The 25,140-nt window shown below is 44.0% G+C and overlaps 1 protein-coding gene and 1 long non-coding RNA gene across 5 annotated transcripts in view; both read left to right on the plus strand.

Moving 5' to 3' along the window:
* Tdrd9 (tudor domain containing 9) overlaps positions 1-2,810 on the plus strand; it is a 96,503-nt gene extending 93,693 nt beyond the window's left edge. For all 4 annotated transcript variants that reach the window (XM_021732758.3, XM_021732759.3, XM_040275026.2 and 1 more), the window contains 2 exons: positions 1,158-1,230; positions 2,121-2,810. In XM_021732758.3, the coding sequence (XP_021588433.1) occupies positions 1,158-1,230; positions 2,121-2,222 (175 nt within the window). In that variant the 3' untranslated portion in view covers positions 2,223-2,810. The remainder of the gene's footprint in view (positions 1-1,157; positions 1,231-2,120) is intronic.
* Positions 2,811-16,603: 13,793 nt separating this feature from the next.
* LOC144377968 (uncharacterized) lies at positions 16,604-24,819 on the plus strand. Its single transcript, XR_013439320.1, has 3 exons — positions 16,604-18,828; positions 23,583-24,003; positions 24,555-24,819. It is a non-coding gene; the product is annotated as an uncharacterized LOC144377968 (long non-coding RNA).
* Positions 24,820-25,140: the final 321 nt, after the last annotated feature.

The raw sequence follows: 25,140 nt of genomic DNA on the forward strand, positions 1-25,140 counted from the left end.
GTCTTTCTGGGTGTCCTTTCATTCTGAGCTCTGGTTTTCACCATGCAGGTCCTGTACTTCTGTTGAATTATTTCCATATATTTGAGTGTTTTAGGTGCTATTGTGAATGAAATTGTTTTCTCAATTTTAGTTGTGAATTATTCATTTGATATTGAACATTATTAAATATTGTCACATATTGATTTGTGACTATTGTTTTTTTAATCCTGTGACCTCCTGAGCTCATGGATTAGTTTTAGTAGCTTTTGTACATTCCTTAGGATTTCCTGTGTATAGGGTGGTTATTGTTATGTGAGGTGTCTTTCCTCATCTCTAGGAACAGTTCTTATGTAGGGCCTATTTTGTCTGATTCCTACTATAGCCTCTCCAACCCTCCTTGGTTACTGTTGGAGTGGCATACCTTTTTCTGTTCTTTTTTCCTTACAACCCATTTGCATTTTTTTACTTCTTTAAATGTTCTCTCTGCTCCGTGTCACATGTGTTCCTGAGCCTGCCTTGCTCATGGATTCACACAATGCCATCCCTGGTCTCTTGGGCTCTGGTCATTTTTCTTTAGTTTCTTCTCTGTTCTTCAGGTTGGATAATTTGTATTGATCAGTCTTTGTTATTACTGATTATTTTGCTATCTGGGAAATTCTCCATTTTAGTTATTGTACTTTTCTATTCTAGAATTTCCAATAGTTTTTAGTTTTAGTTGAGATTGTCTTTGGGTCATTGCCACCAGATGTTCCTTTAATTCTTTAAACATAGCTTGCTTTGATTCTCTGAGCATGTGTGCAGTGGCTGCTTTGAGGTGTCTGCATGCTAAGCCCCCCTGGCCACTCAGTCAGCTTCTGTCAGCTGCTCTTTTTGTGCTGAGCAGGGTCACATGTCTCTGTGTCTTTGCAGGTCTCCTGAATTTTTGAAAAAAAATTAGACATTTTAGATAATGTAAATAATAACATCCAAGTCTGCTGTGCTCCATTTCTTTCTGCTTTTAAATGTGTTATAAATTATTCCCTGATCATAACTACATAAATTTTGACCTTTTAAAAACCTATTGTAGTTCTGATTTTAAGGGAAATATATGGGATTTAAATATTTTTGAAAAGAATCACATTAGTATTTCAAGTTACTAATGTATCATTAAGATAACTTTATCTTTTTTTAAATTTTAGTTTGTTCTGCCAGTTGAAGCCCAGGGAGAAGATTGTTCCCAAGTGGCACGAGAAGCCCTATGAGTGGAATCAGGTGAGAAGTGGCCATGTGTGGGCAGCTGCTGCTGGTACCAGGGCAAGGCTGCAGAGTGGCTGAGGGTACAGAGCCTTGAGGCTTTGTGGACAGGACATCCTGCTTGCTGGCTTTAGGCCATGTAGCCTTGACTGCCAGGGGTGGGTTAGCTGCAGCCGACCTTGATCTTTTGTGTGCTGGAGGCTGGAAGTCCTGGTGAGGGCTCTTCCTGGCTGTGGTGCTCATCTTCTCACTGTGCCGGCCAAGCCAAGTCATCTCCACAGGCTCACCCAGCTACCTTCAGCATAGGAATCTGGGGGACACAGTTCCCTTGTGAAGCAGGGCAGGGCTCATCTGGGCCAGTGACATTTCTTCTCTGTAAGACTTAGAAAACTGAGTAAGAGGTAGTTTCAGGAAAGGAATGCAAGGAGAAGGTTTAGGTTTTAATGCTAAGCCAGCTGAGGTGATGTTGCTCACTCCCAGACTTGTGTTCCCATCCCCAGCTACTGCAGGACTCCCCACTTGCCCCAGCTGGCTCCCTCTGGGCTGTCACTGCAGGCAGCCACTGTACCTGTCAGACAGTTGGGGGGTGTGGGGTTTATAAAACAGCAGGAAGTCATTTGAAAGCAGAATTTCATTTTGAGGTTGTGTTTTAGAAAACTTATATGTTTACATGAATACTTCCACTGAAGTCACTATCCACAGTTACGTAGGAGAGTGTGGGGATTTTCCAAGTAAAGGTCACCCTGTTATTAAACATGAGTTTAAAAGCTCATGTTGTACAAAGTGTGAATGTGGAGAAGCATCTGACTGGCTGTTACAGTGCCTGGTAACTATGTGCATGGCTTTACTTACTGTAATTCTGGACAAGCTCACTGCGAGTCTGACTGTTTCTTTTGTCTGCCTGCTAGGTTGATCCAAAATTGGTCATGGAGCAGGCTGACCGTGAAGGCAGCCGAGGGAAGAACACCTTTCTCTACCAGCTGCACAAGCTTGTTGTGCTCAGCCCCTGAGGCAGGCAGCTTGTGCCCAGTTGCCCTGCAGGAGCCATGAGAGCCCAGTCAGGGCTCCCCTGCAACCCTGTTCCCATGCCTGAGCATTGCCATCCTGGTCTGTGACTCCTGAAGAGTATCCTCCTTCCTGCTGCCTTCTCTTAGGAGAAGGGGGGTGGTGTTCTATTCAGGTGGGAAGGATTGGGAAGTCTAGTCTTTTCTAGAAACAGAAAAATCACTGTATTGACTATTTTGGAAGAAGTTGTTCTGAAAGAAGACTTTGTTTGGAAAAAGCTGTGTTTTGCTTTAAATGTATTAAGGTAAACGTGAGTGACTAGTCTTATATACCAGGTTCCAGAGCGTGCTGTGTGCCCTGTCCTGTGACAGGAAAGAGCGGGATTGCCAGTTAATCACAGGGACTATGTGTGGTTTTTTAAAAACATGCTGTTTTCTAATTTTAAAAAACCTAATTTTGGAAAACTTCAGTTTTGTATATTTAGAATTTTTTTAGTTAGGTTATAGTTCTTAGCTCATGTTTTAGGAGTCAGAGAGATGACCTACCTGGCAACTGGAATACCTGTGTTCAAACAATAAAAACTTTAGATGATGTTTCTGACTGTCCTTCATTAGAGATTAGTAAGTACGTCATGCCATGAAGAGTTGAGTCGATAACCTAGTGGACCCACGTGGGCTTCTCAACTCATCATTAGTCAGGGTTTGTCAGAAGAAGCTGCGGAAGACCTGTGTGAGGGATTTGGTGCATCCGTTGGCTCTGAAGTGAAGTGGAAAGGACTGCTGGAGGAAGCAGGAGCCCTTGCCGACCACCTCATGTAGGCCACTCCTAGGAGCTGAGTAGTTAGAAGCAGAAGTGTGTGTGCTCAGGCATCTGCGAGGGCTCCAGAGCTCGCAGGAAGGTGAGCAGTGCCCTGTGGGGGAGCATCCATGGAATGGGGGCCATGTCGTGTGTCTGCAGCTGCCTTGCCCCATTTGGTCAGCGGGGCCAGCTCAGGAAGCCAGCGGATTCTGTATGAAGAGGCTGAAACAGACTGTGGCTGCCATAGGCTTATGTCACTGTGTCACTGGCCTGGCCTCTGCTTCCTGCCTGCTTTCGGGTCCCCATCTTGCTCTAATAGAGCCCTCGGGGTCTGGGGATTTCAGGGGCTGTGCTTCCCAGTCTCAGGCAAGAGGTGGCAGCACTGTGTTAGCACCTGGCCTCAAAGATAAGGGTTCATGTCTTTCCAAAAGGACAGCTGCACAGGCTGCAGGTGTTTCCACTGCTGTTTGCTCCTTGCAAATAGTTAACCTCTTGTTACTATTTAAATGTTTTATTATTTTTAAAAAATTAAAAATTTTTAATTGTAGATGGACATAATACATTTATTTATTTATTTATTTATTTATTTATTTATTTATTTATTTTTATGTGATGCTGAGGATTGAACCCAGTGCCTCACACATACTAGGTAAGTGCTCTACCACAGAGCTACAGCCCAGCCCCTTGAATATCTTCTAATTTTTTTATTTTTGTTTTTTCCAGTGCTGGGGGTGGAACTTGGGGCCCAGATGTGCTTTGAAACTGCTCTATGTGAGAGCAACTCTTTGTGCTGAGTTTGTGTCATTTGTCTTTTGATTGATCACATTTTCTTTTTGCCTTTTAACTCTTACCCTCCCATGGAGTCAAACTTGGTGCTTCCTTTATGACTCTCAAAGTATAAATAGCCTGTTCCCTTCAGCTTTTTTGTCATTCATTTGCATGTGACTGAGTAACATTTTGAGTGTCAGTGTGAGTTCTGACAATCATAAACACCCAGGAAACCATGAGAAAGGAAGTACATGCTCCTGTTGCCTACAAAGTTCCCCATGCCCACCCTGGCCCCATGCCCCTAGCACAGCAACTAGGGACCACTGGCTTGCTTCCTGTCATTCCAGAGCCAAGGTGCTATCTGGTGCTGTTGGGCTGGGTGTGCTCACCTCGTGATTGGGTTGCAGGGTGCCATCTAGGATGGCATTCACAGGTAGGCTGTGGGCCCTGACTTGGCTGAGTGCTGATGGCTTTATGAGAAGAGGGAGTGACCAGAGTGGGGAGTTGGGAAGACAGAGCGTGCCACCATGATGCCTTCACCACATGCAGACTGTTGGCTGGACGACCATCACCAGGTGTGTCCTCCTCCCGACCTTGGACCAGGATGGAGAGCCCAAACCAACTTCTTCTCTTTGCGCTCACCCACTGTGTGGTGCTATGCCATTTGCCACAGAAGATAGAGGCAGGGAGGCTATGCCCCATGGGTATGAGCAGCACCCCGGCCTTTGCCCTCTCGGTGTCAGCAGTGACCTCCCTCAATATGTCCCTGGACTTCCCCAGGCATGGCCTCTGGACCCCTGTGCTCAGCATGGTTCTGGAATTTGGTCATCCTGTGTATGGACACATTATCAGTCCATTCACTTCTCAGTGGTTATCTGAGTCATTTTCAGGTATACCTTAATTACCAAGTGGCTTTGAATCATTTTGTATTGATCTTTGTGTGGACATCCTTCATTCCTCTTGGGTGAATGCTTAGGAATGGAACTGTGGGTCAGATGACAACTGTGTACATACAAAGTGCTTTTGACTAAGTGATAAGAAAAGCTTAAAATATCAGGATCCCCGGGATGAAACAGTACTAGATGAACATTTATAACTTAAAGTGCTTACATCAGAAAGAGGCTAGAATAATAATCAAATTATTTTTAAATTACAAAGTTTCAGGTGTTTTCTAGAGTGACAGCACCATTTTATCATATTTCATTCCCCCACCCCCCGCATTTTTTTTCTGAATACTAGATATTGAACCTAGGGTACTCTACCATTGGGCTACACCCCAAACCTTTCTTATTTTTTATTTTGAGATACAGTCTCTTTGAATTGCAGAAGGTGGCCTCAATCTTGAGATCCTCCTGTATCAGCTTTCCAAGTAGCCTGGCAATCATTTTGGGTTTCTTCCAGTTATTCCAGACTCCCTAGCACTTGGTATTGGCAGTCTTGGAGTTTTGTCTTTGAACAAAAATACTGGGTGACTGTATCCTATTGATTTTAATTTTGCATTTCCTTGATGAATACTGGTGTTGTGCACCTTTTTTGTGATTATTATTTGTATAACTTTTATTGTAAAGGGTCTATTCTAAGTCTTCTCATTTTTAGAACAGTATTGCTGTCTTATAGTTATTTGAGTTTATTAGATATTCTGGGCAGAAGTTCTTTGTCAAAGATGTACATTGCAGATATTTTCTCCAAGTCTGGCTTATCTTTTCATTTCAAAAAAAGTATTTATTTTTTAGTTTTAGGAAGAATGCATATCTTTATTTTATTTATTTTTATTAAATTATTTATTCTAGTTATATATGACAGCAGAATGCAATTCATTTCATATTACACATGTAGAGCACAATTTTTTTTTAAGTCACTGATTATACACAAAGTATTTTCACACCATTCGTGTCTTCATACATGTACTTAGGGTAGTGATGTCTAACTCATTCCACCATCTTTCCTACCCCCATTTTATTTTATTTTTATGTGGTGCTGAGGATCGAACCTAGTGCCTCATGTGCTAGGCGAGCATTCTACCACTTGAGCCACAACCCCACACCTATCTTTAATATTTTTAAATTTTTTATTTGTTTTAATTAGCTATACATGACAGTAGAATGCACTTATATACTTTGATATGTCATACATAGATGGGATATAATTTCTCATTTTTATCTTTACATTTTTTAATGGTGTGTTTTGAAGACTAAAATTTTTTTATTTTGATCACATTTGACTTTTATTTTATGATTTGTTATTTTCAAGTCCTGTATGAGAAATTTTTGGCCAAGCCAAGATTGCACAGGTTGCCTGCCTGCTTCAATTGAGCTTTTACATCTCTACTGATGTAAAAGTTCTATAATCCATTTCAAGTTCTATGTTTTATTTTTTCCACATTTGTTTCAGAGGGAGAGATGGGTGTTAACATGAAGTTGAGACTTTGTTTTTCCATCTGTTTGTTCAAAATCATATTCTTTCCCTATTGAGTATTTGTGTGGGTTTATTTTATTTTATTTTATTTTTAAAAGAGAGAATTTTTTTTAATATTTATTTTTTAGTTCTCAGCGGACCCAACATCTTTGTTTGTATGTGGTGCTGAGGATCAAACCTGGGCCGCACGAATGCCAGGCAAGCGTGCTACTGATTGAGCCACATCCCCAGCCCGTGTGGGTTTATTTTTGTACCCTCTTTTCTGTTCTATTGATCTATTTGTTCTGTCACCAGTACCATATGGTACTGATTGCTATGGCTTCATATTAAGTTTTAAAATTGAGTAGTGTCACTTTTCCAACTTTGTTCTTTTTCAGTGTTGAGTTGGCTATTTTGGGTCTTTTTATTCTCCATAATAGGTTAATATCCATGAAATAACTCTGTGATTGTGTTCCATATATAGGCCACAATGGGAAGAACTGACATCTTAACAATATTGAGTCTTTCTATCCATGAACATGTAGTATCTTTATGTTTCTTTAGATCTTTAATGAACTTTGTGGTTTTCCTCAGGTAGATTTTATACATATTTTGTTGGATTTGAATCTGAAAATTTCTTTTTTGGCAGTGCTAATGTGAATGGTGGTATATTTTAAGTTTCAAATTCTAATTATTCATTGCTAAAATATAGAAAAACAATTTAATTTTGTTTACAAACCTTGCATCCTATGGTCTTGCTTATTAGTTCTAGGAGATTTTTTTTTCCTGGAATTGGGCATTCTTTGGGAGTTTCCATATAAACAATCATGACATTTATGAAGACAAATTTAATTCTTCCTTCCCAAGCTGCATGTCTTTTATTTCCTTTTCTTGTCTTGTTGTATTAGCTAGGACTTCTAGTACAATGTGAAATAGTGGTGAGAAGAGATATCCATGCCTCATGTTTGGTCTCAGAGACAGAAATTTCAGTCCTTTACCATTAAGTCTAATGTTAAATGTATTTTTATGAATGTTTTTCATATAAATTCCCTTGTATTTGTAGTTTGCTGAGAGTTTTGATCATGAATGTGTTAGATTTTGTCAAATACTTTTTCTGCATCTATTGATTGTGTGATGTTTTTCTTCTTTGATCCTACTGATGTGATGGTATATATTATTTGTTTTTCGAGTGTTATAGTGGTCTTGCATACCTAGTGTAAATATACTTGATCATGGTGTATGATATTTGAAACACTGTTAGATTCTGTTTGCTAATACTACTTTTTTTTTTTTTACATCTGTGTTCTTGAGAGATACTGGTCTGTATATTTTCTTTCTTGTGATGTCTTTGTCTGGTTTTGCTATTAGAGTAATAGTGGCCTTATAGAATGAGTTAGGAAGTGTTCTTCTATTTTTTGGAAGAGATGAAAAGAAGTGGTCCCATTTCTTCCTTAAATGCTGGGGTGAAGTCACTGAAACCATCTGGGCCTGTTACTTGCTGTTTTAGAAAGTTGTTAACTTGGGCTGTGATGTGGCTCAAGCGGTAGCGCGCTCGCCTGGCATGCATGCGGCCCAGGTTCCATCCGTACCACATACAAAACAAAGATGTTGTGTCCGCCGAAAAACTAAAAAAAATAAATATTAAAAAATTTTCTCTTTCTCTCTCTCTTAAAAAAAAAAGAAAGTTGTTAACTATTTATTCCATTTTTTTTAGTAGATACAGGCATAAACAGAGTATCTCTGTTTCTCCCCGTATAAGTCATGGCAGGTTATGTCTTTCAAGGAATTCATCTTAGATATCAAATAGACACAGGATTGTTATTTTTTAAAAATTTTCTTACTGTCCATGGCATCAGTAGTGATGGCCCCTGTTTCATTTCTGGTTTTTATAATTTATATTCCATGTCTTTTTTTTTGGTTAGACTGGCTAGAGTTTTATCAATTTTATTGCTCTTTTCAAAGAACAAGCTTTTGGTTTCATTTTCTCTGGTTTTGCCTGTTTTAAATTTTATGATTTCTGTGCTAATTTTTATTTTCTTTTATTTTGCTTACTTTAGGTTTATATTGTTTTTGTTCTCTCTGGTTTTCTAAAACTGAGGCTTAAATTCTCCATGTGTGTGCAGCACATGTGCACAGATGCTGTGGATGGAACCCAGGGCCTGGCGTGTGTGAAGCACGTGCTCCACCTTTGAGCTGCATTCCCAGCTTGAAGTTTAACTTCTTGATTTTATATATTTTGTTTTTTTAATTTTTTTACTCCACAGCTTTATTGAGGTAAAATCAAAGTACAATAAAATGCTCATATTTGAGGTATGCAATTTGATCATTTTTGACATGTAACCAATACAACCAATATAAAAAGCATTTCTATTACTTTTTTTTATTTGAAATCATGCAGACTATGTTTCCTACATGATTTATTACATTAGAAATAAATCACTTTAAGATACATAGAACCGGAGCTGGGGATGTGGCTCGAGCAATAACGCGCTCGCCTGGCATGTGCGGGGTGCTGGGTTCGATCCTCAGCATCACATAAAAATAAAATAAAGATGTTGTGTCTACCGAAAACTAAAAAAAAAAAAAAAAATTTAAAAATTCTCTCTCTCTTAAAAAAAAAGATTCATAGAACTCACCCCCACATGTCAATTATTTCAAAATTAAATAGTGCACTTATAAATATCCCTGAGGTCAAGGAATAAAGTACAAGAAAAGTACATACAAAGTGCTTTTGACTAAGTGATAAGAAAAGCTTAAAATATCAGGATCCCCGGGATGAAACAGTACTAGATGAACATTTATAACTTAAAGTGCTTACATCAGAAAGAGGCTAGAATAATAATCAAATTATTTTTAAATTAAGTAGTAGGAAGGAAATAAGAGTAGGAGCAGAAATATATGAAACAGAGAAGAAATAACAGCTAAAATTTGATAAACAAGTCTAACAAAAAAGCAAGAACACAAAAATTTAATATCATTGGAAAGGGAGCTATCAAAATAACCTTATAAATGCTAAAAATATATTAATATTACAATTGTATGTCAACATATGTGATAGCTTACATAATGTGGTCTATATTAGAGAAGGATCTGTGGGGTGCTGAGAAGAAAGTGTATTCAGCCATTGGTGGATGAAATATTCTATGTCTGTTAAGTCTCAATTATTGATTGTATTATTTAGTTCTAGAGTTTCTTTGTTTAGTTTTTGTTTGGGAGATCTACCCAGTAGTGAGAGAGTTGTGTCAGAGTCACCCAGTATTATTGTGTTGTAGTCTGTTTGATTCTCAAAGTTGACAAGAGTTTGTTTGATGTACTTAGATGATCCATTGTTTGGGGAATAAATATTTATAATTGTTATGTCTTGTTGATATATAATTTCCTTAAGCAGTATGAAATGGCCTTCTTTGTCCCTTCTGATTAACTTTGGCTTGAAGTCCACTTTATCTGATATGAGGAAAGAAACCCCTGCTTTTTTATGTGGTCCATTTGAGTGGTATATTTTTTCTCATCCTTTCACCTTCAGTCTGTGGATGTCTTTGCCTATGAGGTGAGGCTCTTGGAGACAACATATGGTTGATTCTTGTTTTTTAATCCAATCTACCACTTTGTGTCTTCTCATTGATGAGTTTTGGCAGTTAATGTTATTGAGATATGATTTGTGTTCCCAGTCATTTTGTCTTATTTTTAATTTTTAATTTGAATTAGTTTCTCCTTTTTTTTTTTTTTTTTTGGTGCTGGGGATGGAACCCAGGGCCTTGTGCATGCAAGGCAAGCACTCTACCAACTGAGCCATACCCAGCCCTAGTTTCTCCTTTTATTGGCTGTTCCTTTAGTCTAGTTTCTCCCTTTGCTGGTCTTCACTTTTTTTTTTCCATTTTTATCTTCATTGAATATTTTGTTGAGAATATTTGTGGTAGCCTTTCTGGTTGCAAATTCTTTTACTTTAATTGTTGATCATGGAAGGTTTTTATTTTTTCTTCAAATATGAAGCTTAATTTTGCTGGATATAGTATTCTTGGTTTGCATCCACTTTCTTTCAGAACTTGGTATATGTTATTCTAGGACTTCCTAGTTTGGAGCATCTGCATTGAGAAATCAGCTGTATTGGTTTCCCCCTACATGTAATCTGATATTTTTCTCTTGCAGCCTTTAAAATTCTATGTTTATTCTGTATGTATTTTAGGCATTTTCATTATAATGGGCCTTGATGTCGGTCTGTTGTAATTTTGTACATTTGGCATCCCGTAAGCCTCTTGTATTTGATTTTCCATTTCATTATTTAGCTTTGGGAAATTTTCTGGTATTATTTCATCAAAAAAGATTGTGCATTCCTTTGGTTTCTATCTCTGAGCATTCATCTAACCCAGTAAATCTTAAATCTGGTCTTTGCATGCTATCCCATAAGTTCTGTTCATGGTTTCTTAATATCTTCTGTCCGTGGTCCACTTTATAGATTTTGTATTTTGTCTTCATCACTTGAGGTTCTGTCTTCCAAGTGGTCTAGTCTGTAGGTGATGCTTTCTATTAAATTTTTAATTTGGTTTACTGTTTCCTTCATTTCAAGAATTTCTGGTTTTTTTTCCACCCAGAATTTATCTCTTTATTGAAGTAATCTTTTGCTACCCATATATGGTCTCTTACATCATCCTTTACTTTGCAGATCAGTTTAACTATGTATATTCTAAACTCCTTCTCTGACATTTCTTCCACTGTGATGTTGGTGGATTCTGTTATTGGCGTATCTTGGTTTGCTTGGAGTGATTTATTTCCTTGCTTTTTCATATTGTCTATCTGTCTACCCATTTAACAGTATGAATCTGAGGCAGTAGAGTTTCTCTCCTGTGGACTTAATAGTGTCCCTAAAGGTTTCCAGTACATCACTGTTTAGAGGGAGACAAATAATAGCAACCAATGCAAACAATTTACAGCATTAAACCAAATAGTTCCTACTATGATGTCTACAATGTTAATTATCACAATAAACAGAAATGATATGATCAGTTATTGCCTATAATAAAAACAGCAAGTTTGTGAAAGGGTTTACATTTTCAAATGATATAGAATGAGATGATTATGAGGGATTATGATTATTAGGAGAGAAGATAGAAGAAAAAGATTGAGTGAAAGAGAGAACAATAGAGATTGGCTGTTAGCAGAAGAAAAGAGAAAATCAAGGGAAATAGGTTAGAGGAAAAAAATATATAAAGCAAAAATTTTTTACAAATTAAAAACAGGGCTGGGATTGTGGTTCAGTGATAGAGTGCTCACCTAGCATATTGAGGCACTGGGTTCAATCCTCAGCACCATATAAAAAATAAGTAAAAAATGTTATTGTGTTCAACTACAACTAAAAAAAATTTTAAATTAAAAATAGATACAAAAAATTAAAAAAACTAAAATATATTATTAAAACATCCTAGTTCACAAAAAACTAATCCATGTAAAATAACTGGCTTCAAGATGCTAGAGATAAGAAAAAAAATAAATGTATAAATGTCCATGTACTATTAAGGTCACAATTAAACAGTGAAAAAGAATTTTAAAAAAGAAAAAAAAATCCTGATGAAAAGTTAAAGAATTCTTTCCATTGGAAATCAAAATATTCTCAGCTTCTTTTCTTAGCAGTTTTAGGTGGGGTCTCCTGGAGTGAGAAAAGTAATTTCATAGGTGAAATTCCTGGAAGCAGGGTTTAAGCTTAGGCAGGCTCCAGGCTCTTTGCTGAATGCTAATTGGTCTGGAGATTTTAAAGAAGCACACTTCTAGTGCCCAGTACTTGCTGGTCCACACTGGAAGACTGTACCCCAGGGATCTCCCCTGAGTTCCACTCGTGGTGGGGGATGCAATTCTTAGTCCCTGTGTCACTTTCAAACCCCAAATTTCCTGGCTTCAGGTTTAAACAATTTGTCCTGCCCCTGCCCTTCCAAGTTCCCAGCCAGATGCATCTCTCCCCAGGAGGTTCTGCACCTTCCACCATGAGCTAAAAATCTTATAATTTACCTAGATTGTGCTACTCTGTTACTGTGACAGAAAAAAAAAATAAGACAAGTTCTTTGTGGATTTAAATTGGGTTGTGTTTTTATTGAGTGTCAGGAGTTCTTTATATATTTTAGATGTGAAACAGATCAGATATGTGATTTGCAAATATTTTCTCCTGTCTTTTAAATTTTTTTTTGTACCAGGGATTGAACCTGGGGTGCTTAACCACTGAACTATATCCCTAGCTCTGTTTATTTTTTTATTTTTTGAGGGAGGGTCTCACTAGGTGCTTAGGACCTTGCTAAGTTGCTGAGGTTTGCCTTGAATTTATGATCCTTCTGCCTTAGCCTCCTGAGTTGCTGGGATTTTCAGGCATGTCCCACTGTACCAGGCCTAACTTCTTGATAATGCCCTTTGGTATACCTATGTTCTTTAGTTTTGGTGAGGTCCAATTCATCTAGCCTTTGTCATCCATGTTTTTGGTATAAGATTCATTGCCAAAACAAAGGTCATGTAGAAGATTTACTCCTGTTTTTTTTTTCTTATAATGGTTTTATAGTTTTAGCTTTTATATAGAGGCATTTTGTGCTAATTTTTGTTGGATGAGGTAGGGATCCCAACTTTTAGCTAGACTAAGAAAAACAGAAGATGTGAATAGCTCAAATCAGAAATTAATGGGAGCCTTTCCACCACCCATAAGGATCACTACTAGGACTGCAAGAAGATGCCAGGAAGGTGTATGCCAACAGACTAGACAAAACAGGCAATGTGGACAGATTTCAGGAACACAGTTGCCAATGCTGAGAAGAAGAAACAAAATCTCAACAGACTTGTAGCAAGGAAAAGATAACTGGATCCTTGGTCAGAACCTCATACCAGAGTCAGGAATAGGTGGCCGTGCAAAGCGTTAAGAGGAACTGACAGCAGTCCTGCTGCGTCTCTTCCAGGCACCCATCCTGAGCTGTTCTGTGCCAGACAGACACTGTTTGTCCTCCGTGGACGGAGATGGAGAAGACCCCAGTGAAAGCTGGCAGATGGCAGCCAACAGCACCCTAGAAGATTGGGTACCACGATGCCTGGCTGCGCTTTGGCTCCAGGGTTGCGTCTGCCCCAGTGTGCTGGTGAGGTGGCTATCCTTACCCACTAGGATGAGGGAGAACGTGGAGCAGGGTCTGCATCTTCCTGGAGCACAGACTAGTGCCAGTGTAGGTTTGGTTTTTCAAAACAGCATTTGTGTGTCATAATTCAGCCAGAGGTTTTTTGTGGATGAGGATTGGTGGTGACATTATACACTTGGTGGTGAGGTATGGAGCCATGAGCCCCTGATCTTGTCTAAGTAACTAAGGTTGTGAGTGAAAAGAACACAGGTGGTTGCAGCCTGGAGCTCTGGAGGCCAGGTGTCCCCCGCTATTGTCCTGCACAATGACAGCTCTTCCAGAGCAGGCTTGGCTGGCAGGGGGATGTTGTGGGGACAGGTGGTGAACCCACTTGCAGGCGCCCTAGTTTTGGCTCTGCTGAAGGTAACAAACACCTTGTATTTGGCACCTGGCACAGCCCACTGGCAGATCAGCTGGGAAGTAATGCAGCCCCATCGCTGAGAAAGCTAGAGTGAGTGTTGTCAGTAGAGCATGTGACAAGACAGAAGTATAGATGGGACTGCAGGGTTGTCTCTGATCAGTGGTAGTGGAAACACTCATTGCTCACCTGGCAGAAGTCGTCCATCCAAAAGCACCTTCATGACCATGTTAGTATTAAGACAAACTTAATGTGTGTCGCATTTGCCTGGGAAAACAGTGGCTCCAAAAAAAAAACCCCACGGTGGAGCGAGTTCTCATCCACAAAAACAGGGAGAACCACTCCCCCAAACCTGTCTGGAAGAGAACTAACTTTGATGAAAATGTTTTATAAAATTCAAGCCAAGAAAAGCTGGGTGTGGTGGTGCATGCCTATGATTCCAGTGATTCAGGAGGCTGAGGTGGGAACATTGCAGATTCAAGGCCAGCCTGGGAAATTGAGCAAGACCCTGTCTCAAAAAATAAAAAGGGCTGGGAATGTGGCTCAATGGTAATGCACCCCTGGGTTCAATTCCTGGAACCAATAAATAAATGAATGAGAGGGAGGGAAGGAGCAGGAGATAGAACAAAAGAAAAGATTAAGCAAAAAGTGAAAACAAGTTAACTGGGCTTCGGTTCCAGAAGCTGAGGCAGGAGGATCAGCAATTTAGTGAGGCCCTAAGCGATTTAGCAATACCTTGTCTCTAAATAAAGGTCTGGGGATGTGGGTCAGTGGTTAGGCGCCCCTGGGTTCAATCCCTGGTATAATATTTTTTTTAAAAAGCAGAAGCTATTTTTTTTAGGAAATTGAACAAGGACTTATACTGATTTAGTGAAATTCATTCCAGAAAATACTTGTTCAGTGAAAACTCATTATTATAGATATAGTACCACTTGATATATTTTAAAATATATCACTTGTTTAAAATAGCAAGGTGGAAATTTTGGAGTCAGGACACATTGTAGCTGAAGTGTTCCAACTTGATTTCTGAAGGCATGTCTCCCTCCCTCCCACTGCTCTGTGGCCACTGTCCTGTTTCTGGGTGCACATCAGGCCAGCACCACCACAGCATGGACAAGGCTGCTCTAGCTGGCAGGGTGGACTGGGGCTGCCTTTCATCTCCTGCCAGCCTGGTACCCGCAAGCTGCTCCTTTCTCTTTGCACACTCTGTCCCTTGCACTTGGACTTCTTCCCCTCCTGAGTCTTCATCTTCCTCCTCAAGCCCCCAGAAGGGTCACTTCTGCCAACTGCTCTGGGCCTCCGGACAGAAAGAAGCACACCTTTTCTGTTGTACAATCTGTGTGTGCTGCCAGAATTGATCAATCCATTTGTTCACCAAGCATTTTCTATGGTTAGCAGGGTTTCTAGGTGAGTGTCCCAGCCCCTGGGTTGGGGCTAAGTCTCCTGAGATAGTGGTTTTCATGCTGTGTAGGTCTCTGGAGGGCTGAATCTTCAATTTGTTAATTTCTTAATCTGAGGAACCCGACACCTAATTGATATTCAGATATGGTCTGAATAGATCCATCCTCAGGAGCTGGGAAGGGGTTTGCTGGTCTGTATGGATGTGTGTCCTGAGAGCCTGGAGGATTTCTGACCAGAGTGGAGGGCGGGAGCCTAGGAGTTAAGGGGAACAGCATGACCCCACCACGGGGGCAAAAGCAGGCCTTGCTCCCAGGCCTCTCAACCCTGCACACCCACCCCAGCCCCTTGGTTGTCATGGGGCTCGTTGCTATGGCAATGTTAAAGTGCTGCTTTCAGATGTGAGAGCGACCTGTTAAATGTAAAATGGATTGCTGAGTTGGAATGACAGCACTTGAGTCTCAAAATGCAGGAATAAATTACTATAAATGTAAATATTTTTAGGGGAAAACTTTGTAAATAATTGAATATCAGCTGGGTCCTGGGTTACTGGACAAATGCTAGAGACAGAAATGAGCCTCTTGCCTAGACACACAAAAATCGTGCCATAGGGCTGTTGACCATGGCCTGTCTCTGCCTCCATGGGGGTAGGATGTATGGGAACCTTTCCTGGGTATTTTGTTAAGAGACTTATCGTCTCATCTGACCTCTGAAGGATGAGAGGAGGGTCAGGTAAGGAGTGCTTGGGGAGGGCCAGGCACTGCAGCCCTTCTGCGAGCTGTGGTCAGGGTATCGGGCTGTGGGCCACAGGCAGGGAAGCTGATAGGTGGAGAGCACGTTTTCGTCTGCCCTGCACCACCCACTTTCACCCTGAGAACTGATCCTGCACACCCCAGCTCTGAATATCACTTCTCCTCTCCTGTTGGGAACACCAGTGTGCCAAGCAGCCTGTGAGGAGCAGCATACACAGAAGGCTAGAAACACAGGACTGCACAGAACAGGGATAAGGGTTACCTCAGTGTGTACCTCTCTTCCCTTATAAGACCCACTTAGGACCAGGGATTGAATGCTGAAGTCAGTAAAGCTGATATAATGTAGCAATAGAAGTCAATTTCCCTTGAATTAAAAGTATATTATTTTTGTGGGGGGTACTGGGGATTGAACTGAGGGGTATTCAACCCTAAGCAACATCCCCAGCCCTGTTTTGTATTTAAATTTATTTAGAGACAGGGTCTCACTTTGTTGCTTAGCACCTCGCCGTTGCCTAGGCTGGCTTTGAACACACAATGCTCCTGTCTCAGCCTTCTGAAGAACTGGGATTACAGGCATGCACCTCTGCACCCTGCCATGTTTTTCTAGTTTATGATGAATTCACAAAATAGATGGTGCTTGACTACAAAGAGATACATTTTAAAAATAAGAGTACTTTAAGGCTAAACTTACAGTAGATGGGGTAGAGAGAGAAGATGGGAGGGGAGGGGAGGGGGATAGTAGGGGATAGGAAAGGTAGCAGAATACAACAGTTACTAATATGGCATTATGTAAAATTGTGGATGTGTAACCGATGTGATTCTGCAATCTGCATTTGGGGTAAAATTGGGAGTTCATAACCCACTTCAATCTAATGTATGAAATATGATATGTCAAGAGCTTTGTAATGTTGTGAACAACCAATAAAAAAAATAAAAAATTTAAAAAAAAAGGCTAAACTTATGATCACAATTCATTAAAATGACACCACTGAGTTGACCTCCCTCTTCCAAGTTTTAACTCCTGAAAGTTTAAAAAAAAAAAAATGCTCCTGAACACCTTTTGGATCAAAGAAGAAAATAAGAGTGCAACTATGAACTCCTCAAGGCAGCAAAGAGAACTTCACACCACAACTGTGAGAAAAAAAGCAGCAGGTACTCATAACAAATCAAAAAACAAAGGCTCTAGAGGAGAAATGTATTGTACCTATAGTATCAAGAAAAAGAAATTTACCAGGATTAATAAGTCCAAAAGCTGTATCCATAAAAATAAGCCTCTTATAAATCAGATCTAAGACAAAAAACAAGATGAGCTGAAGGCCTCACAATCCCACCACCAGAAATGGCAGAGCATCAGACAGGTTCATAGTCTTGAGAAAAGAGAGAACTCAAACTCTGCTTCACCTCTCCCAGGCCACAAAACTATTAGGAGCCTTCAGTTCTTAAAATGAACCGAAGGTACAAAGTTAAGCTGGCTTTTTAACTTGATGGCAGACCTGTTGGAGACAGTATCAGAAAACTGCACCATGCTCCCGTGGTCTCCATGAAGAAATGGATTGTTTCCTGTCCTTTCAGACACTGTGTCAACCAGCGAGATCCCATTCTTGGTCATGAATGTGTGGAGGTGTGAAGGCTGGCACCATAATTCACCTCAAAAACTTTGAGAACTGGAGCCCTTTGACACTTGGTGATGAGCTTGTCAACAGTAGCTAGAAGGGTGCTGGCCTTGCCTTGAAGGCATCTCAGCAATTTATGAGACTGTACCCACCACAGGACCGAGGATGTAGGAGGGAAGATCCCTTTAAGAGATTCTGGGCATCCTGCTTTCACAGGCAGAGCCACACCGGCACTTGGAGGTCACTGCGGCCATGGTTCTGGGGGTGATGAGCTGGTGGCAGACGGTGGTATCTTCCACATGGTGTTGGTTCTGCAGGGATTCAGGATGCTGGAGTTAAGGGAGCATGGAGGCTCCCACAGAGATTTCAGAGGAAGGCCTGGGAGGCCAGGCAAAGTGTAGGGTCAGAGTCTCTGTGGTCAGCCGAGAGGGTGATTTGTGAAACTCTGAAGGTGAAGCTGAAGCCAAAATGGAGACCCCAGGAATTAAGTGAGGCCAGTAACATGTTGTCTGCTGAGAAAAACTGCTGGCTACATAGAGAATCAGGCTAAGAGAAGCCTGTGTGCACTGCAGAGAGCAAGGCCCAGGGGCAGGGCTGCCCAGGCTCCATGGACAGCACACTGTCCCCCATGTGCCCCAGATGCAGAGGTGGAGCTACAAATAATATCTGCCTGGCTGGATTTTGGCCTTGCTTTGGCTGCACCCTTTCTTTCCAAGACCCCATTCCTTTTGGAGAGGGGATGTTTACCCTCCGTGGCTGTACACTGGATATACATACTTGCTTTTGATTTTTACAGGGCTCACAGCCAGGAGTTTGTCTTGAGTCTCAGAAAAGACTTCAACATTGATTTTTGGGCAGGTCTGAAACTGTTATGACTAGGGACTCTTGGAGTTGAACTAAATGCATTTTGCATTGTGAGATGGACATGAACTTTTGGGGGCCAGAGCAGAACGTTATGGGTTGGATATGAGGTGTCCCTGAAACTCCTTTTGGTGCAGGAATATTTGGAAGTGGACTGATTGGTTTAACTGTAGACAGCTGGAGTGTGGCTGGAGGAGCGGGTCCCTTGGGCTTGCCTGGAAGGGTACATCTACCCTGTGGGGCTCTCTGTGCTTCCTGACCCCACCATGAGTGAGGAGCTTCCCTGCACTGGGCCCTTCTGCCATGATGTATGGTGTCATCTTGGCCCAGAGCAGTGGATTTGGCCATCCATGGACTGAGTCCTCCAAAACTGAGTCACAAATAAACTTGCCCTCCTCCAGTTGTTCTTGTCAGAAAGCTGACTGAAACCAGCCAAGGGGAGCTGGAGGATGGAAGCCACTCGCAGTCGATGGCAGAAGCCAGTTCCTGCCAGCGCTGGCTGCCTGGCTGCAGGCTTGCCTCGTTATTTTTGATAGGTGAGTCCATCATTCATAGATCCTGTTTGATAGAGTACGTACTGAAAGAAAGAGATAGTGAAAGGATTTGTGTTCAATTAACAAGCGCTACATTGCAGAGAGAATATTCAGAGTTAAAACTAGACACCAAAGCCCATAGATATATCCTAGATGAAATGTGGCCATGAATACATGCTTGTAGGCTATTTATTCAGACTCACCTAAATTCAAAGTAATTCTTGACCTAGACCAGCTGGCCACTCTGGCCAGGTCTGGGCTTGCTTCCTTTAGAAGCACAGTGGGTCTCCATGCCGTTCAAGGTCACGCAGATCTGAGCAAGCTGAGGTTAAGCACCTTCTCTTCCCACCATGAAGTAGCTACTCTAGGGAACAAAAAGGATGTGTGGGGCTCAGGAAGAAGCAGCAGCCCAGTGAGAGAGCAGGTAATTACACAGTGTGGTGAGAAAGGGCACAGAGATGTACCCTGCGTTTGGGCATGTTCTTGATTATTTCTGAACTCACTTCTGTATTGGAATAATTATCTTACTTAGTACATTAACTTGAAAAGGCTTTTTGTAAGTAAAAGAGAAAATTACCATTTTAACCTCAGAAAAGTAGTGTAATGTTAAAAGACCACAGACAAAGGCTCTAGAAGAGTCTGAAATTAGACTGTGCTTTTGAAGACCTGTAATTAGAAACTGGCATGCTGTCGCTTATACGACGTTTCTGCGTTTCTGCTGAAATTGTGCTTCACAAAGAGCTACTCAGGCTCTAGTTGCTGTGAACCACTTTGACTGGGGAACAATTTCTGCCTCACAGACGGAGCTGGCAGTGAGCACAGCACTGCCATCTAGCCCGTTCCACCGGGAACCGCAGGCCCTGCCTCCACCCTGGTGGCCCCAGCAGGCAGAGCGCCAGGCCTTCCTACATGGCAGGGTGCAGGGTCGGTGTGTGTGGGGGGGTGGGGGGGGGGTGGGGGATGGTGCTGAGTTCAGGTTGTCGTTTGGTATTATTGGTTGCTTGGGCTTATAAAACCACTTCAATTTGGGATGATATGAAACTAAAAGATGCCACCAGGATGAGAGACACAACAGCAGCATGGCTGGCCTTTCTGGCATCCCCTTCTTTTTTCATGAAACACTGAAAAATCTGAGTCCCCACCCCCTTTAAAATCATCTGAGGTGTGACTTCCAGGCAGGGCAGGAGCAGACCTGAATCCCAGTGCAGAGCTTTGGTGGTCTCCCCGCCAGGGTCCCCTGTCCCCACAAGGCCTGCAGGGGTTTCGGTCTCTGTGGGACTGCTCTGGGTGTGGCGGGAGCCAGATGTCCATGTGGGGATGCCAGTGCCCAGCAGGGTTCCCAAGGTTCCTTAGGCTCCTGTGAGTCAGTTGTCCTTTACTGTCCTTGGCCATTGGTCTAGCTTCGGTCCTGAAGAGCTGGATGAGTCCACTCTGCCTGTTCCGCCTACGCTGCCCTGAACTGGCCTTTAGGGTGCGCGCTTTGGCTTCTCTTGGGTGAATGTCTGGGGCAATAGGGTCACTGCACCATTGAGCAGGTGGCTACTTAGCTTCTTAGGAAACTGCCGACTTTCTGCGTGTTGCAGGCTTGCTCTCGTGTGGCTGGGGCTTCCCTCTCTGCCCCCAGTCCACCTGGGCCATGAGTGTGCAGGAGCTGGCCCTGCAGGTGTTCCTCTGCCCGCTGAGCAGTGTCAGGTCTGCCAACAGAGCAGGGAGTGGCTCGTGGCCCTGTGCCTTCCGCCCGCAGGGGGCTTCAGCCTCCAGGAGCACCCCAGTCCTCCTGGGCTTTGTCCGGCCAAGGGGTCCTAGAGGTGGGGCCTGTACCCCACACAGTTCTCCCCCTGCCAGTTCTCCCCATCGCTAGTTAACGATTCTTTGTATCTAAGCGCGCCCACGTCTTCCTTTGCCATGTGTCTGTTCAAGTCTTATGCCCATTTTGGGGGCTCATTGCCTTTTCATTATGGAGTTATTCAGAATTCAAGTTCTTCATCAGATAGGTGTTTTGTGATATTTTGTCCTGGACCAGCCTTGCCTATTCACTTTTTTGTGTGTAATGGAAAATTGACCACCTTAACTATTTTTAGGTGTGTGGTTCACTAGCATTGAGTGTATTCTAGTTGTTGCAAAAGGATCTCCAGATCCTTTCCATCTGGCACACCTGGATCTGCACGTGCCTGTGGGACAGTGCCCGTGGGACAGCCCTGTTCCCTGCTTTTCCTGGCCCCAGAGACCACCGTTTTACAGCCTCCCAAATCTCTGGGCTTATAGATGTGCCACAATTCCTGGCCAGAAGTTTGGGATTTAATAGTCTGTTTTGTTGATTTTTAAATTTTGTTTTATGGCTGGTGACCAGAGTTTCCTAACTAAGAAATCTTTGTCTTCTCTGATTGAAATCTTCTCTTTTCTCCTGGAAATGTCATGGCTTTGGCCTTCCCTTTGGGCTGGGACCCCTCTCAGGCTCCAGCCATGCTGGAGAGGTGAGGGTGAGGCTTCCCTTTCCCCATTTATTGAGAAGACATCTGGTTGCTGCTGAGTGGTATGGTGGATGTCATGGTGCCCCTCCGGCTCCCCCCAGAAATGACAGTGTCCTATTGCTGCCGGGGCTGCTGGACAGCGGCCCTCAGTTGTCATGATCTTTGGAGGTTTTCTTGTTGGAGAGACAGGGCCTCACCCACCTTCAGAGGAAGCTAGTGTCAGAGGCCATGGCATTGCCAGGCTGTGGGACATCTCAGAGTGCCCTGAGGTCATGGTCAGGCTAGGTGGCCTTGCTCCAAGCCGCCTGCCCTCCCTCCAGTGGGTGGTCAAGTCCAGGTCTAAAAAGCAGCTGCCCTGACTGCTCAGTTCTGTGCCCACCGTGACCTCCAAGATGCTGAGGTGCAGCATGGAGGTCTCTCTGCACAGACCTGGGGGCTCCTCTCGCCCTTGCCAGCCAGCCTTCAGCCCAAGACTCTCTGCTCCCTGACTGGCCCTGGGCCCTCTCCCCTACTCGGGTTCTTAGGCCTCTCTCTGCTGGGTCCCCAGCATGGCCATCGCCCCTGGCCCTCCTCCTCCCTCCTTGCCACTTCTCCTGGCTTCCCCTCCAGACACAAGAATCCCAGCCCAGGACCCGGCAACCTTGCCTCCCCACAGCTACGATGCACCCCCGTGGGTCCCTGAGCCCAGCTCACCGGTCAGTGTTGTGGAGCCCTCTGTGGGCCTCAGCTCCCTCACTTGCCAGACAGTGGCTACAGGGTGACGGAATCGGCATGCACAGATGCTGTGAACGTGCCTGGCCCCGTGGGCTCTACAGAAGCTGGACAGCAGGAGGAAGAGCTTGCCTGAAGAAGCCACAGCTCAGAGGACCTCTGTGTGCACCTCATGAGGGACTCCCACAAGGGAGCTGTGTGTGTGTGTGTGTGGACAGCTCACGCCTCATGGAGTCTCTGTGGCTGACCCTGTCAAGCAGGGCCACCAGACCACTGCTGGTGACCAGTGGGACCTGAACCTTGAGGCAGAGATGACACCCTAGGGACAAAGGCTGCCTGTGCAGACATACACTGGGTGTGTTGAGTGTCCCTGCCCCACTCCACTCTCTACCCACGTGGCCACAGGTCCTTTACACTGGCCATCACCTGGCCTTCCCCACCCAGAACACAAAGGAGAGGGCACAGCTATTCCCATGAAACTTTCTTTACAAAACAGGAGGGCCAGTTTTCCCCAGAGCCACAGCTTGCTGGCCCCTGGTTCTCAGATTCACAACGTGTCAGAATCACCCAGAGGGTGCCAGAGCATCCGCTCCTGGGCCTGCTGGCGTTGCTGAGGCAGGGGCCTGGGGAAGGGCCTGGACATTCTGCAGTTTCCATAAGTTCTTGTATTTCTGCTGTACCAGGGGCTGCACTTCATGCTCCTGAGCCTGCACTCCAAGCTCAAGAAAGTGGATTGGAGAGGGAGCCAGGCAGACAGGGCTGCAGGACCAGTGGGGCAAATTATTGCCCAGGTTTTCTCAACTTGGTCCTCTCAAGCAGGTGCTCTAGCCAAAGACTTAGGAGCTGTTATAGTTTAGCTCTGGAATGTCCCCTGAATTGAAGGTCTGCTTCTCAGCCTCTGGCACTATCGGGAGGGAGGTGGTGGGACCTTCAAGTGGTGGGGGCTAATGGAAGGAATTTAGGTCACAGGGGTGTGCCTCAGTGGGGACCTGGAACTGCCACCCCTTCCTCTCTCTTTGCTTCCTGGCCATGGTGAGATGAACAGCCTCCTCCACTATGCCATAGGGCCAAAGCAACAGGGCCAGCCAATTATGGACTGAAAACTCTGAAACCACGAGGCAAAACAATGTTTTTGCCTTTTAAGTTGATTTATTTCAAGTATTTTGTCACAGTTACAGAAGACTGACTGACTCAGGGTCAGCCTTGCACTTTGCCCGTCTCTCTCCACCTAGCAGTCAGAGGTTGTGACAAACCTGCCAAAGTCCTCCAGGGACTGACAGTCAAACTCAGGGTTACAGTCATAGTCTCTGGCTGGCCCCATGGCTTCTTAGCCAGGGAACTCTCCCTGCAAATGTCCTGCCTGCTGACTTGACCGCCGTGTGGACTGGCTCAGGCCTGGGTACCTGTTCCTCTCTGCCTGGCAACCTGTGCTCTGCCCTGGCTCTGCAGGAATGCAGTCCTTCAGAGGGCCCTTCAGGCCACCCTGCTGAAGATACCTCCATCTGTCACTGTTCCCTGTTGTTCCTCTGCCACTGAGCCCATCAGACACTAGCATTTCTATTTCTCTTCTGCCAGAGATTCCCTGCCAGAGGATAAAGACCAGGAGGGCAGGTCTGAGAATGCCCATGGCATGGCTGGGCAACCAGAGAACACCTGGGGTGGAGGTGCACGGGCCACACAAAGCGGAACAGCAGAGCTGCCCGAGGACCAGCTGGTGCCACAGGAGAAGCTGTTGGCCGCCCCGGTTCTGGACTACAGAGCCTGGTGTGGCTCACATGTTGCTGGAGCCAGACAGAGCCAGGTGAGCCCAGAGCTGGGACTGTCACCAAAGGCCTGCCCAGCCCCACGCAGGTTTCCTAAGGCTTGTGATGACAGTGGGTAGCTAAGGAAGATTCCCAGGAGGCAAACTGTGACTCTCACAGTTTCACAGGATGGTGTCATTGGGATATAAAGCGTCCCCTGAAGAGTTCACGCATCAGTGCAGCAGTGTTCAGAGGTAAGCTATTGGATCCTGTGGGCTCAGGCCTCATAGGTGAATTGACCCACTTGATGGAATGCATGGAATGCATGAAGGGACTGCAGGGTGGTGACTGTAGGCTGGTGGGCTAGGCTTGAGGGAGTAGCCTGGGGGTGTGCCCTTGGACCACTGCAGTCCCTGGTTCTCCTTCCTCCCTCTTCACCCTCCCCTCCCCCCTCCCCTCTCCCCTCTCCCTCTCCTCCTCTCCCCCCTCTCCCCCTCTCCCCCTTCTCTCCCCCTCTCCCCCTCTCCCCCTCTCCCCCCTCCCCCTCCCTCCTCCTCCTCCCCTTTTTATTTTATTTTGGAATAGGGGTCTTGTTAAGTTGCTTAGGGCATCACTAAGTTGCGGAGGCTGGCCTCCACCCCTCCTTCCACCCCTCCTTGCCAGCTGTATTGAGCTGAGCAATGCTACTCCTTCAGGCCTTCTGCCTTGACATTCTGCCTCCCTCAGGCCCAGACCACAGGAGTTGACTGAGCATGAACTGAATCTCTGAAAGCTTGAGTCCAAAATAAACTTTTCCTTCTCCAAGTTGTTCTCGTCAGGTATTTGGTCACAGGGATGCAAAGCTGCCTGCCCAAATGGAGAATGAGCACGTGTTCCAGTCAGAATGAGGCCAATGGCGAAGCCTGAGACGGACAGTGGCAGGTCTGGAGAGTCAAAGATGGGCCATCGGAGGCCAACCTGGGTGTTCAGGGGGTGGCTGCTACTTGTTGAACCTCAAGTTTCTGTGTTGTTGTAATCTCCTGAACTTCTAAATGTGACGATTTGGAAATAGTCTTTAAGAGATGATTAAATTAAAATCAGGCCCATAGAGTGGCCCTAACCCAGCATGCCTACTGTCATAATAAAAGAGGAAACATGGACACAAAGAGGAACCATCTGCTAGCCAAGGAGAGGAGCCAGAAGGAACCAGACTTGCTGCCACTGAGATCTAGGACCTCTGACCTCCAGCACTGTGACACACTACCTTATGCTGGAGCCACCCAGCTTGTGAAGTTGTTCTTTCTTTCTAGGTACTAGGGATTGAACCCAGGGATGCTTTACTACTGAGCTACATCACCAGCCCTTTTATTTTATTTTAAAATAGGGGTCTTGTTAAGTTGCTTAGAGTGCCA

This window comes from Ictidomys tridecemlineatus, chromosome 5 (genome assembly GCF_052094955.1).
Source record: "Ictidomys tridecemlineatus isolate mIctTri1 chromosome 5, mIctTri1.hap1, whole genome shotgun sequence".
NCBI lineage: Eukaryota > Metazoa > Chordata > Mammalia > Rodentia > Sciuridae > Ictidomys > Ictidomys tridecemlineatus.